Raw genomic sequence first — 14,305 nt, 5'->3', positions numbered from 1 at the left:
GTTTTCTCCTATGAAGTTTTTTGGAAGCTAACAGAAGTACTATTTGGATTGCTTATTCCTTTGTATGTGCTCTCTTTCAATATTGCTTAATAACTCTTTCAACTCAAGTTAGCAGAAAATATTGGGCACTATACTTCATGAGCAAGATGCTAGATGGTTATGAAAATTAAAAAAGAAAATTAGGCAGTCTTGTCTTAAGGGAATTCACAAGCTAATCAATGGTGTAAGGGTTTGTTCAAAACTGACACTTCTGTGCAGTTGCAATCTGACAGCTTCAGCTGCGTGTCACTAGAGGAAGAAGAGTCCACTCTAGCATGTCTAAACATGCTTCACTGAGTTGTCCATCGGAAAGCCAAGCTGTGATGACAGCTTCACTTTCTACATCATGGGGTACGAAGTTAGCAGGACTTTGCCTCTCACGAACAGAGCTGCCACTGGGCAGTGGTGGTGCACGCCTTTAATCCCAGCACTTGGGGGCAGAGGCAGGTGGATCTCTGAGTTCGAGGCCAGCCTGGTCTACAAGAGCTACTTCCAGGACAGTAAGGGCTGTTACAGAGAAACCTTGTCTCGAAAAACAAACCAGACTAACAAAGAACAGAGCTGCCCAAGGCTGCTGCTGTGAGATTTCTTCCTCCACTGTATAACAGCACCCCTGCTTCACACACAGTGCATGCTCATTCCTTCTTTACACAGGATTTTCACACTCTTGGACTGAGGTTCCAGCATAGGAAAATAAGTAGTGATGCATATGAATACAGTGAGTCACCCAAATGCATGGTGCTCAGGGAGTATTAGTGGACCTCTTCAGATACTAAGGGCTTGTTAGAGAGTTACTGTGCTGATTAAGGCTTTTTTTTTTTTTTTAAGACAGCAGGACATTGAAAAGGCAATAGAGACATATTTATTGGGCAAGTGATTAAAGTTAGTTTATCAACTTAATGGTGAAATAACCTAAAATGTTCTTATTATGCTATTAGCAATACCATAAATCAATTTATGTAGGATAATAAGAATGGTTATAAAAATATATATCATTTAAAAAGTGTTGGTCTAGGGAAATTACTCAGTGGGTAAAGTGCTCACTGTTCAAGCATGAGGAACCCTAGCACTCTGGTAAAAGCTGGATATTGCAGGACGTGCCTATAATTTCCAGCTATAGAAAGCAGAAACAAACAAATCCTGTGGACTTACTCGCCCAAGTTCAGTGAGAGAGAGAGGGGGTGGGGGGGAGGCGGTAGAATATGATAGAGGAAAACACCTGACATCGTTTACTCCTGGTCTGCAAAGCGCACACTCTCACACACAGGATTTAAATACCTGATAAACTTTCTTCATCGATGGCCTGGAGATTATTGTCATTTATTTTAAGTTCCTCTAGTGTAGATGGTAATTCTGAAGGGATGTGTACCAAATTATTTCCATCCATGTTCAGACGCATTAACTTCTTCAAAACCTTAGAAAAGCAATTCTCAAGGTTACCATTTTTCTCAGTCACAGCTGGTTCACTATTTCCCATAGAATGGTCAGTCTTATTTTGTAAGGCCAGAGATTTTACCTTCTTAGCAATAAACAAGTTTCATTAACTGAATTCAGTAATTTGAACCTGGTATGAATGCTAATAATTAATTTTAATGTTATTTGTAAAGTTCAGTTTCCTATTTCACTAATATTCATGCTAGAAATTTGATTATAAAATAGCACTTTTCAGATAGGCAGAGAGGAAAAGAGAATCTGAAAGGACTTAGAGGGGAAGAATATGATCAAAATATATTTAAATTTGAAAATTGTTTTAGGTAGTAAAAATATAAAAAATTGCCGGGCGATGGTGGCGCATGCCTTTAATCCCAGCACTCGGGAGGCAGAGGCAGGCGGATCTCTGTGAGTTCGAGACCAGCCTGGTCTACAGAGCTAGTTCCAGGACAGGCTCCAAAGCCACAGAGAAACCCTGTCTCAAAAAACCAAAAAAAAAAAAAAAATATATATATATATATAAATATATATATATATAAAATTTCAAAACTAAGTGATTATATGTATATGTGATTACCCAAATAGCTGGCTTTCTGCGCAGTATGTTCCCACATTTAGAGCTGCATTCTCATTCCAGGCATGTCCTGAACCACCAGCAGTGGGGAGCTGCAGTGAATGGATTTTTCTGAAGCCATGTGGAATGATTGCTTTCTCCAGGGATCACAGGAATCATTTCCAAGTTTTCCCAGGACAGAAAATCCCCATATCAAAAAGAGGATAATCTATGACATTTTTCTCTTACTCAATTTTTTATCAGATAGATCTATGACCATCTATGCCATCTGTTGTTTGATCAGAAAGATGGAGAATATGAAGCAGTCACTGGGAGTCCTCCTCCTCCCATCTACCTGCATAGACTCCAGAGAACTAGGAGAGAATCCAAGAGACCACTTATTTGTTTCAAGGGCAGATCAAGGGCCCAGAATATTATCCAAAGGGGGGAAATTAACCCAGTGAGATAGAGTGTGCTTTACCTACGGCTTCAAGGCATATGTGATCTCATTTATGCACACCAACCTTTCTTCTCTCTCTCTCTCTCTCTCTCTCTCTCTCTCTCTCTCTCTCTTTTTTTTTTTTTTTTTTTTGGTTTTTCGAGACAGGGTTTCTCTGTGATTTTGGAGCCTGTCCTGGAACTAGCTCTTGTAGACCAGGCTGGTCTCGAACTCACAGAGATCCGCCTGCCTCTGCCTCCCGAGTGCTGAGATTAAAGGCGTGCGCCACCACCGCCTGGCTAACCTTTCTTCTTTCTTCTCTTGCTTCTATCTTTGTTTCCCTGAAATTCCCCGATCTAGATGAGTATTTTCTCCTTTTTCAAAAAAAATCTTTTGGTCAAATCGGTTTTCTTCAAAGGTTTTCTTTGTACATTTGCTATCCTTTCTCTTTCATTCTTCCTCACAAATCTATCTCATGCTAAAAGATTAGCATTGAGCTCATTTGCTTTTTAAACTCTTGCTGCCAAAGTATTCTCCATCACATTATGTCTACTGTGCAAGAATAAGAAAGCTTCGCCTTGCTGGTCTGACTATATTAGTAGAAGCCCCCAAATATGCTCTCTCTTATTATTGGACAATTCTTCACACCAAGAGACCAGACTTCAATGTATATTCATCTACTGGGAAGAAACTATTCTTTAAATTCAAAACATTAGTTATGTCTGATTTATTGTTGCTACTCTTCCCATAAGATTAACATATGTAAAGCAAAAAATTATAAACAAAAGAAAACGATACAATTTAAGGACATCAGAGAAGAAACTTAATGTAGAAAAATTAACAATAAAAACATTTCTGCTTATTTTTCCCTTCCCCACCTCCACCTAAAGCCCGTAGGAGTCATCATCTTGTTACATATTAATGGAAGTGTATACCTTGAATGCTTTTGGACCTATGCCTGAAGAAGTGATATTATTTCTGCTCAGATCAAGCCTTTCCAAATTTGGTAATCCATTAAATGCTTCATCCGGAATGGAAATGATTGAATTCCCTAGGATGTACAATAGTTGTATTAGAAACATGTGCATATATAGACATGTTCATATATACTTAAATGTGTGTGCATGTTTCTGTATACATGAATATTAAGAGCAAGCTTTATATGGAAAGGAAAGCAATATTCAGAACAAGGACAGAATATATAAACAAATGCATACTTGGAAAAATAGCAAGATTAGAATGAAACAATTTAACAGTGTAAAGTGTGTCTTGGTTAGAACTTCATGTTTCAAATGAAACTATTTAAAATAACTACAATAATCTGCTGGACAAGGCTAGTGGCAATGTGCATTTAAAACAAAGGTTTGTGTTTTTCCTTCATATTTTTATATTTTTTTTACTACCATTTCCCTGTCTTTTATTTTTTATTTATTTATTTATTTATTTTTTGAGACAGGGTTTCTCTGTAGCTTTGGAGCCTGTCCTGGCACTCACTCTGTAGACCAGGCTGGCCTTGAACTCACAGAAATCCACCTGCCTCTGCCTCCCAAGTGCTGGGATTAAAGGTGTGCGCCACTACTGCTCAGCTCCCTGTACTTCTTATACAGAGAAGGAAACATTCACAGACACTGAGTGATCTTCTTTGATTTCTTGGATATAAAAAGCATCATGTTTCCAAGTTCAGGTAAATGGCAATGGAAAAATATGAAGGAAACATGCAAATGAGATCTTAATGCTCCACCACTCAGAACTTTCCCTGGTAGCCTTATAGAGACATGGGCAAAAGGTCTGGTCACCACATTCTCATGGCTAAAGTAAACAGCTGATAATGCAATTGCTGAGGTTGTGGAATAGCTGTAACTGCTTGCAGCAATGGGACAACCACCTTAGAACGTGTTGGGTAGTTTCTTAAGTGTGTTGCCATATATCTCAGCCCATTGTGCTGCTTCTAGGAATAATGAAGAATGACGGTATAGAGTCCCACAAACATTTGTATATGGATGTTTAGCTGCTGCATACAAAATTGCCATAAGCTGGAAAAAAATCATTCTCTAGTTGATTTATACAGTAGGACACTGCTCAGCAATAAAGAAAAATGAATTAATGATTTTTAAAGCATTAGATGTCGAACTACAAGGCTACTTACTGTGTGATTCTATTTAGTGAAACTCAAAAATCAAATCAATAAACAGAAACAGGTCAGTTTCTGTGGTGGTCAACAACTGGAGGAGATGGAGATAAGAGGAATTTGGGGAGTGATGGAAATATTCTTGATCCGAACTGTAGTAGTGTTTACCTCTTTAGAAACTTGTAGAACTATACATTATAAGTTAATGTTTTATCACATAGACAAAGTGTACCCTATTAATGCTAATTTTTAAAATGCTCATTGGGAAATCATCACTTTGTTAGAGTTCTCTCTAAACCTGAGACATTCTTCACTGTGCCTATCTCTGCTGCACAGTTATCTGTGTGAAGACGATGAAAATAAGTTCCTATTAAATCAAAGTAATATTCATAGGGTAGGAAAATTCACCATTTATATCTGAACCCAAAATAAGTCATCATCTCTTACCAGCCAGCTCCAGGCTTGTTACTTCTGGCGCTGTTATTGGTGGGATCTGGGTAAAGGCCGCATGAATGCAGCTGATGGTCTTGTAGGACAGGGCACAGCTTCCGGGCAGGCGTGGCCTGCCTCTTGGAGTACCAGGCATTAACTTGGGGGACATTCGGAACACATCTCCTCTTATGGCATCCTCCTCTTCCTTTTCTCCTTCCCCTTCAGACTCCTCATCATCATCCTCTTCCTCCCCTCGTCCATGGTAGAGTGGTTGACGTGCTGACCGCCTTTCCTCCTCAGGCCTCAGTTTTCCCTCCACTCTTTCCTCATCACTGTGAAGTGTAGTAGGCCCAGAGGTTTCTTTCTTGTGCTCCATGTGTTCTTTCATGTCTTCTTCCTCCTCAGATTGAAGTGCTTCTTTTATAACTATTTGGTCCATTTCCATCTGAGGAGGTTTCACTTGCTTGTGAAGCAGGTCAATGGATTCTCTTTGTTCTGAAGAATCACCAGAAAATTCAGTTTTATCATTTAGTGTTCTACCACTTAGTAGAGAATAGGAAGCTAATGATCACAGAAGGATAAAGTAATGGGTGAGCTGATGATGTTAATAAATGGAAAAAGCCATAATGTAAATGAAGTTAACAAATATTCCCTTTGTTTGACGGCTATGTAAAGATAAAATGCAGTTGAAGTTTTTCCTGAAGTTAACTAACATTATTTCTCTTGTAGGGTTTCTCTGTGTAGCCCTGGCTGTCCTGGAACTCGCTCTGTAGACCAGACTGGCCTCGAACTCAGAGATCCACCTGTCTCTGCCTCCCAGGTACTGCAACTAAAGGTGTGCGCCACCACCACCACCTGGCTTGAAGAATTTTTCTTTAACATCCACAGCAAAACACGCAGAAGAGAGGGAATTTGCTAAGTGGAAGCTAAAGATATTGTATTTAAACTTTTTTATTTATTAATTTAAGATTTCTGCCTCCTCCCCGCCACCGCCTCCCATTTCACTCCCCCTCCCCCGTATTTAAACTTTTAAAATCCTTTCTGTGTCTAGGTTTCCTTACCTAAAATAACTACATTTCAAGAAGACTCAAAATCCTTTGAAAAATATCTAAGAATTTCTGAAGTTTGCCTATAATAGCCTTGTATTTTACTTCAAAGAGACAATTTTGATGGGCACACCTTCTAACAGTTTTTTAAAAGTAAAATGCTTTGGGTCAGACTTGTTGGTTCATGTCTTTAATCCCAGCACTTGGGTGACAGAAGCAAAGACGGGAATTTCTATGAATTCAAGGCCAGCCTGGTCTTTTGCAGCAAGTTTCAGGCCAGCCCCAGCTACACAGTGAGAACCTTCTTCAAAATAAAGCCCAGTGCCATAGTGAAATAACTGACGGTGTGAAGCAAAGAATAGTTTCTAAAGATTCTGAAGTTCCTCCTGGCAGGAGGCTTTTGACATATATGTGTGTCTTCTGGTCATCTGTGGGGAAGGGGAGAACAATCTGCCTTGATATTGACAAGAGAAAATGTCCCTATCTGGAGCCTGTCCTAGAACCAGCTCTTGTAGACCAAGCTGGCCTTGAACTCACAGAGATCCGCCTGCCTCTGTCTCCCAAGTGCTGGGATTAAAGGCATGCGCCACACTGCCCGGCTATTCAGTTGTTTATTTTCATAAGTCACTAGCTAAACTTTCTTCCAGGAGGCCTAAACCAACCTCCAGAGGGCACCCCCATTTGTTCAGGAATACATCTCATTTGAGAACAGGTCAGCAAGCACCTACGGAAACCCATATCATCTCCTATACAGAAGTGCCACCCAAGAAAACCAAGCCCCAATCCACACCTGTGTTTTGTTGGGATTCCTCAGACCACTGTTGGAATCCTTGCTGCCTGTGGGCTGATGGAGGATTGAGGCTTTGTTTGTTCTTGTTATAAAGCACTCAGTGTTCTCATAGTAGTGATTAGTATACTTCTGACAAGCTTGATTAATAGGATGATGCATATACAGATAGACCCAAGTGAAATCCTGAATTAGTTACTAAGTGAGGGTTTATTGTAGGAATTCTGTTGCTGTGTCTCTAAAACCTAAACACTCACACATGAAATAGAATCAGGTTCAACTTGACTCAGTCTAAGAATTAGAACTATAGAGCCACAATCTCTTTCTGTGCCCTAAATATATTTTCTAGATAGTTCTGTTTATTGGCACTGAGCTGCTTTTTAAGTACCTTGATGACTACATTTATAATAATTTATACCTTAATGTAATGATAAAATAAAAACAAATAGTTAAAGCCTATTATCTGTGGTAGTTTGTTTTATATTGTATACCAGCATCAGAACAGATGGGGCAGCATTCTCCTTCTGGCTTAATGGTATAGGGACACGTCTTGGGGTGGCACACAGTTTCATCACAAAGTACTCTTCCATTTGAACAGAGGCAGGTGCTGCAGGGCTCAGGAGACCAGACGGCCTTGTTGTACATGATCATTCCCTTTACAAAGCAGTGTCCTTTCTTTCCTAGGGGAAAAAGAGAAGATTTTGACTGACTAACTGATGGACAGACAGACTGGTTGAGACAGACAGACAGAGACAGAGAGAGACAGAGAGACACTCTCTATTACATAGTGCTGGCTCTCCTGGAACTCACTATGTAGACCAGGCTAGCCTCAGACTCATAAAAGAACCACCTGCCTCTGCCCCCTGAGTGCTAGGATTAAAAGAGCATGCCACCATGCCTAGCAGGAACACATACTTAAATGTCTTCAGCGATTATCAGAATCCGTGAATGGGTAAAAATACAATGCAAAGTCAAAATGATACAACTACCTGAGAATGGAGATCTGTATACAGAATGCACAGATTAAATGCCCTACAGATTTGCTATCTAAAATACTTTTCATTGTTTCTTCTTTTTGCTGCTGAGTGACCTCCTCCTAGTAACTTGACTTTGGATTTCCTGTCTGTCTTGTATCTATCTGTCAAGATAGGCTAAATTTTGGCAATGGACAAACAACCTTCAAAACCAGATCATTTCTCATTTACTTAAAACTGTAGAGGTTTGACATGTTGTGAGTCAGCTTGTTGGCAGTGTGTTTTATGTTTTAAGACAGTGACTTGTACCTATTGTAGTCCCAACTAAGGAGCTGAGGCAGGAGAATTTTGTGGTCTAGGATTGTAAGGCAACATAGTGAAACTCCACATCTCAAAAAAGTAAATCAGACCTACATATGAGAACATGTGGTAATTTCTTTCTGAATCTGAATTACCTCAATATAATAACTTTTATTTCTTAAGTTTTTTTGTGTGTTCATGTTTTACCTGCGTGTGTGTGTGTGTGTGTGTGTGTGTACCACTTGCATGCAATACCCTCAAAAGTCAGAAGAAGGCATCCCTTGAAACTTTAATTGCAGATTGCTGTTAACCACCTTTTGGATGCTGGGGACTAAACATGGTTCTTCTATAAGAGCAGCAAGGGCTCTTAACCACTTCAGCCCCAATATAGTCTTGTTTATTTTCGTCTGTTTTATCTTATGTTAATTCCTTTCATTTTTATGTGTTTATATAATACATATATATGGGTGTGAGTAGTGGTATAGGTTATAAAAATAGGAAGGTAATGGAACACATGTAAAATGAAAGCATAAGAGAGTGCCCTGAGAGGGAAAGGGGGAGAAAGTAGTAAAAGGAGTATCACCAAAAATAAGTTTGAAAGTGCCACAATGAAACCTAATACTTTGTATGCTGATTTTTAAATGCAACTTTTTATATTTTATTTTTAACTGTGTGTTTGCTTGTAGGTTTGTACATATGAGTACAGTGCCCATGGAAACTAGAATAAAATATAGAATCCCCTAGAAATAGAATTATGGGTAGTTGTGAGTATGGGTACTAGGAACCAAACTCCAGCCCTCTGCAAGAGCACTATGAGTTCTTCACCACTAAGCTATCTCTCCAGTCCCTAAATATTTTTGAATAAATAAAATAATACTTTTCATCAAAAATAATTTTTGCCAGCAAGGATGGCTCAGTGGTAAAGGTGCATGCCATGGAAGGAGAAAATTGACTTCTTAAAGTTGTCTTCTGACCTTCATATATGTGCTGTGACATGTGGCACCCACATACATGCACATATCTTGCACACACAAATAATGAGTAAAAATAAAAATAAATTTTAAAATAGAATGTTAAGTATGTGAAATCACATTATGCGTGCTAGTTTGGGGCTTTTAATTTCCTCTTATAACTAAGCTAGCTTTTCATTTAACTAAGATATCTTTGTTCTTAACACTGGATGGATGCACTAGTCATTTATATTTTTAGCAAATATAGCGTAATTTTTCTTTTTTCATATAATTTTGTTACTGTTAACTTGATGAAAGAATAAGACTAATGGATTTGTTGAGACAAGGTATGAAATACTGGCTACAGAGGATTATGTGGTGATTTTTATTTTTTGTCTTTTCAAAGTTTCATTTAATGGTAACGATTAAATATATATTTTTAATGGTAACATATATATACATACACACATATATATATACATATATAATGCTTTTTTTCTTCCAAACTTGGAAAACTGTTAATCATTAAAAGCTGGTTTCAAAAAAATAATTAGTTGAGAGCTTTGGCAGAATTTCCAGTCTTTTCATTCTTTAAAAAATCAGTATCTCTGGTGGTGGTGGCGCACGCCTTTAATCCCAGCACTTGGGAGGCAGAGGCAGGCAGATCTCTGTGAGTTCGAGACCAGCCTGGTCTACAAGAGCTAGTTTCGGGACAGGCTCCAAAACTACAAAGAAACCCTGTCTTGAAAACAAAACAATAACAACAAAAAAATCAGTATGCCAGCACTCAGGAGGCAGAGGCAGGTAGACTCCTGAATTCTAGGCCAGCCTGATTTGCAGAGCAAACATTAGGACAGCCAGAGCTGTTACACAGAGAAACCCTGTATTGAAAAAACAAATTTTAAAAAAATCAGTATTCTGTATAAAATAAAATTAGTGGGTTTTGTTCCATTTTACCTAACAAAACCTTGTGTTGAAACTGTTTAAATAGCCCTGTATCAAAGTCATTTGATTGGCTTCTACTCTAGATGATGTTATTATAAGTGAAAGGGATTTTACTAATTGATATATATATTGTTTATATTATTAATTTGATCACTTATACCTGTATGATAATTATGATTTTTTTATACTGTGAAATAGGTTTTTCTCAATAATTTATGTATTTTCCTTGAATGCTTTTTAATATTTGTTTTTATTTTGTATGCATTGATGTCTTGCCTGCCTGTGTGTCTTTGTGAGCATGTCATATCCCTGGAATTAGAGCCACAGACAGTTGTCAACTGCCAAGTGGGTTCTGGGAATTGAATTTGGGTCCTCTGGAATAGTAGCCAGTGCTCCCAACCACTGAGTCATCTTTCCAGCCCCTTGAATACTTTTAAAAGTTATTTTAAAATTTGTGTTTATATATCAAAAGGTAGCACAAAAACTTAATTTTCCCCCTTTGGAGAATTCAGTTCATGGAGATGTTTTCCCCTCATACATTCTCTTACCTGGTAACACATTGTAACTTGATTCTACTCCAAGAGGACTTAGAAGGGATTCCAAGTTTTCCTCCACACTGTAGTCAGAGTTAGTAGTGGGTAATGTAGCTTCTGCTGCAGCAGCAGTTTGCTGATTTCCAAGCTGCCTGTTTGCTCTGTGGTGGAGTGAGGAGCTTTTCCTGAGTCTTCTCTGATGTATCCTCTTCCTCTGTTTCCCAGTACCTTGTTCTCTTTGTTCACAATCAGTTTGGAAAATGATAAGCAGAATGAGACAAAACAAAACTGCATGCTTCATGTTTGATTTTTTTTTCACCAACAAACTTCTAAAAGGAAACAAAATTTCAAGTTAGTAGTGACTACATTTTTACTTCAGAAAATTGACCTAGTTGGCTTATGAAGCAGCAGGCAGGCTTTTGGGAGTAGTATCAGTGTGACGTGTGGTCTGAATCGGTCAATATTACTGCCACATCAGATTTTGGAATATCTATATCTCTAGACAAGATCTGAGCCAAGATTTTCTATAAAGAGTCAAATAGTAAATATCTAACTCTTTTTAGATTATTTGTTCTCTGTCCTAACTATTCACTTAGTTACTGTAATCTTGAATCCGCCAGAGATGTAAAATGCAAACGCCTGCAGCAGCAGACCCCTGTTTCCTAAAGTGCTGTAAAGTTTGGGCAGCTGCTTCTCACTACCTGTCTGCTAGAATGTTTCCTAAAGTGCTGTAAAGTTTGGGCAGCTGCTTCTCACTACCTGTCTGCTAGAATGTCACCCACACCTCTTCTGTTATTTTCATCACTACTTGTGGTTTTGTTTGTTTGTTTTGTTTTCTTTTTGCTGGGGAGCAGTGCATGATTATTCTTTATAAAAGTGACTGTGAAATAGCATTTCTTTTTAGAGTGTGTTGGGGAGGTGTGTATGTGTGCACCTGTGCATATCAAGGAACAAGATCAACACTAGGTGACTTTCTCAGTCACTCTCCACCTTATCTTTTGAGACAGGGTTTCTCACGGAACCCAGAGCTCAACCAATTGACTCTGCTGGCTTGCCAGCATCTGGAGATCTGTCTCACCCCCAACCATGCCCTTAGCACTAAGGTTACAGATGGGAGATTTCATGCTTTTGCAATAAGCACTTTACCCACTGAGCCATTTCCCCAGCCCTGAACTTTTTATTTTTCGGGGAGGGTAGTGCTTTACATGTGGATGAATGTGTATATAGGCATAGGGAGGTCATCCTCAGGAATGCTGTTCACCTGCTTTGAAACAAGGTTTTTCATTTGCCTGAAGTTTACCAATAAGGCCAAACTGCTTAGCCTTTGGGCCTCAGGGATCCACCTGTCCCCACCCCTAGTGCTGGGATTACAGGAACATATCACTGTATCCTATTTTTATATGGGTTTTAGGCACTCTAACACAAGGTTCTCACACTTAGAAGGCAAGAGCTTTACCAAATGAGCCATCCTTTTGGCTCCAGAACAAGTAACTTAATCAAGACTAGTTCAGCTCCCTGTATGTAGTAAAGCTAAAAAATGAATTTAAGAAATAGTGTTTGTTTGTTTATTTATTTTGTTTTTAATTTGATGGCAGCATTGTGACAGATAGGCTGGTGCACCTCCACAGTAACCACAAGGGTTGCCTTCAGAGGGTTCAAACTCAGCAAGGCTCCAGGCAAGGCCGGCATTTTCCACAGCCTCTCAAGTCAGCAGCTGAGGCATCTTTAGTGCTCCCCTTCACCTTGGCCTGGAAGCCTCCCACTTTCCTCTGCTTGAGTCTCCTTGTGCTCAGCGTTTCCAGACATAAAGAGCCTCTGCACAAAGTCTAGCATCCCTTCCTTATAATAACTCACCACGTTAGTAGTAAGAGGCACTTTCTTCATATAGTAATTGCCAACCATAGGAACCTTGCATTTAGCAGTAACTCATAGTGAAATGTAACGTTTTCTTGTAAAGCTCTAGGATGAGGACTCTCTCACCTCCGCCAGTGCTCTGCTGGGTTTTCTAGCAAGTGTAGTGGCACAAACCAGTAAACAAAAGAGATCCAGGACTTCAGGAAGCTATTGCTCTACCTTTCAATAAAACCCTTCATTGTACTTTTAAAAATATCCAGATTGTAGATAAATAACATTCTATAGTCTCTAGAGATGTATTTTTAATGAGAAACAGGGCATAGTTGCTGACTTAGCAATTATAAACCAATATTTGCTGAAATTTCATTTAGTCTAGACAGGAAAAAGTAAAATAATTTTTTTCAAAAATATAGAAAATCTTGTGGAATCTACTTAAAAATCTGCTGTAACCAGTCAGGTTTCAGGTATAATATCAATCTAAAAGTCGAGATTGTTTCTGTATGATTTCAAAAAAATAGAGAATTCACATTCCCAGTTGTGGACAAGGTATCTGCTCTGAAAAAGGATCTCTGAAGTGCTGCCGAAAGAAATGGAATGAGACCTTTATAATGAAAACGTTTACCCTATATATGGATCAGATGGCCCAGGGTTGCTAAATTCTTAGTTCTCCCCAAATTGACCTACACACTTGTCACAAATCTAGTCCTAATTCTACCAGATGTTTTGGCATAAATTCACCATCTGGACCAGGCATAGTGGCACACTTATAATCTAGTCCAGTGCAGGAGGTTGAAAATTGGGGTCAGCCTGGGTGACAAAATTGTAGTGTATGGTAGAATTTTTTAAAGCATGTATGACACTGGATTCAATCTCGTTCTTGTTAAAAAGGCAAAAGAAGGGCTGGTGAAATGGCCTAGCAGGTAAAGGTGCTCACCAAAAAACTTAACATCCTTGAGACCCACATAATGGAAGGAGAGAAATAACTCCCAAACATTTCCTCCTACCAGTACATGTGCTCTGTGGCATGCATATGTATGCACATTCACATGCACACATGGTAAATAGCAATTATAACTTTAAAAATTAAGAGCTGGAGAGGTGGCTCAGCAATTAAGAGTACTAGGTGTTCTGAAAGAAGACCCAGGTTCGATTCCCCAGTATCCACATGGTAGTTCACAACTATCTATACCTAGAATTCTGATGTCTCACCTCCAAGGTAATACATGCACATTGTGCAAAGATATACATGCAAGAAAGCACTCAAAAAATAAATAAATAAACTGGGCGGTGGGTGGCGCACGCCTTTAATCCCAGCACTCAGGAGGCAGAGGCAGGCAGATCTCTGTGAGTTCGAGGCCAGCCTGGTCTACAAGAGCTAGTTCCAGGACAGGCTCCAAAGCCACAGAGAAACCCTGTCTCAAAAAACCACAAGAAAAAGAAAAAAGAAAGCACTCATATAGATAAAAATAATTTAATTTTTAAAAAATTAAAAATAAAATTATAAAGAAATTGTTTCATGATACGAAAAATCATATGAAATTGAAATTTTATTTCAATATAAAGTTTCATTGGAACATAGCATCTTCTTTATGGCTTTGTACTGTTTTGTATTTTGTTGTTTGTGACTTTGTACCACAAGCCAAGATCAGGCCTGCAAGACATATAATTTATACTCAAGATCATAAGTTTTTATTCAAAGCTTAGAACAATGTTTCTTAATTGGGGATGATTTGTACCCCAGGGGATATATAACAATGTCTGACACATATAGACATTTTAGTCATCATAGCTGGGAGCAGCTCTACAGGTATCCAGTATGGAGAGGCAGAGGGTACTATCAATCATCCTACAGGGTACAGCCTTCCACAACAAAGAATTAGCTGAGCAAAATATT

General features: G+C 38.8%; 2 protein-coding genes across 2 annotated transcripts in view; one reads left to right on the top strand and one right to left on the bottom strand.

Moving 5' to 3' along the window:
* Positions 1-14,305, top strand: part of Cenpp (centromere protein P) — a 196,844-nt gene that overhangs the window by 137,035 nt on the left and 45,504 nt on the right. The gene's annotated exons all lie outside the window — the stretch shown is intronic.
* Ecm2 (extracellular matrix protein 2) overlaps positions 1-14,305 on the bottom strand; it is a 31,129-nt gene that overhangs the window by 10,597 nt on the left and 6,227 nt on the right. The window contains exons 2-6 of the mRNA XM_057787180.1: positions 10,573-10,886; positions 7,347-7,535; positions 5,038-5,517; positions 3,398-3,513; positions 1,318-1,453 (exon numbers count right to left, since the gene is read on the bottom strand). Coding sequence (XP_057643163.1) covers positions 1,318-1,453; positions 3,398-3,513; positions 5,038-5,517; positions 7,347-7,535; positions 10,573-10,858 — 1,207 coding nt within the window. The 5' untranslated portion in view covers positions 10,859-10,886. The remainder of the gene's footprint in view (positions 1-1,317; positions 1,454-3,397; positions 3,514-5,037; positions 5,518-7,346; positions 7,536-10,572; positions 10,887-14,305) is intronic.

This window comes from Chionomys nivalis, chromosome 13 (assembly GCF_950005125.1).
Source record: "Chionomys nivalis chromosome 13, mChiNiv1.1, whole genome shotgun sequence".
In the NCBI taxonomy this organism is placed as follows: Eukaryota; Metazoa; Chordata; class Mammalia; order Rodentia; family Cricetidae; genus Chionomys; species Chionomys nivalis.
Note: the sequence above shows the minus strand (reverse complement) of the source record. Positions and strands in the feature narration are given on the sequence as shown.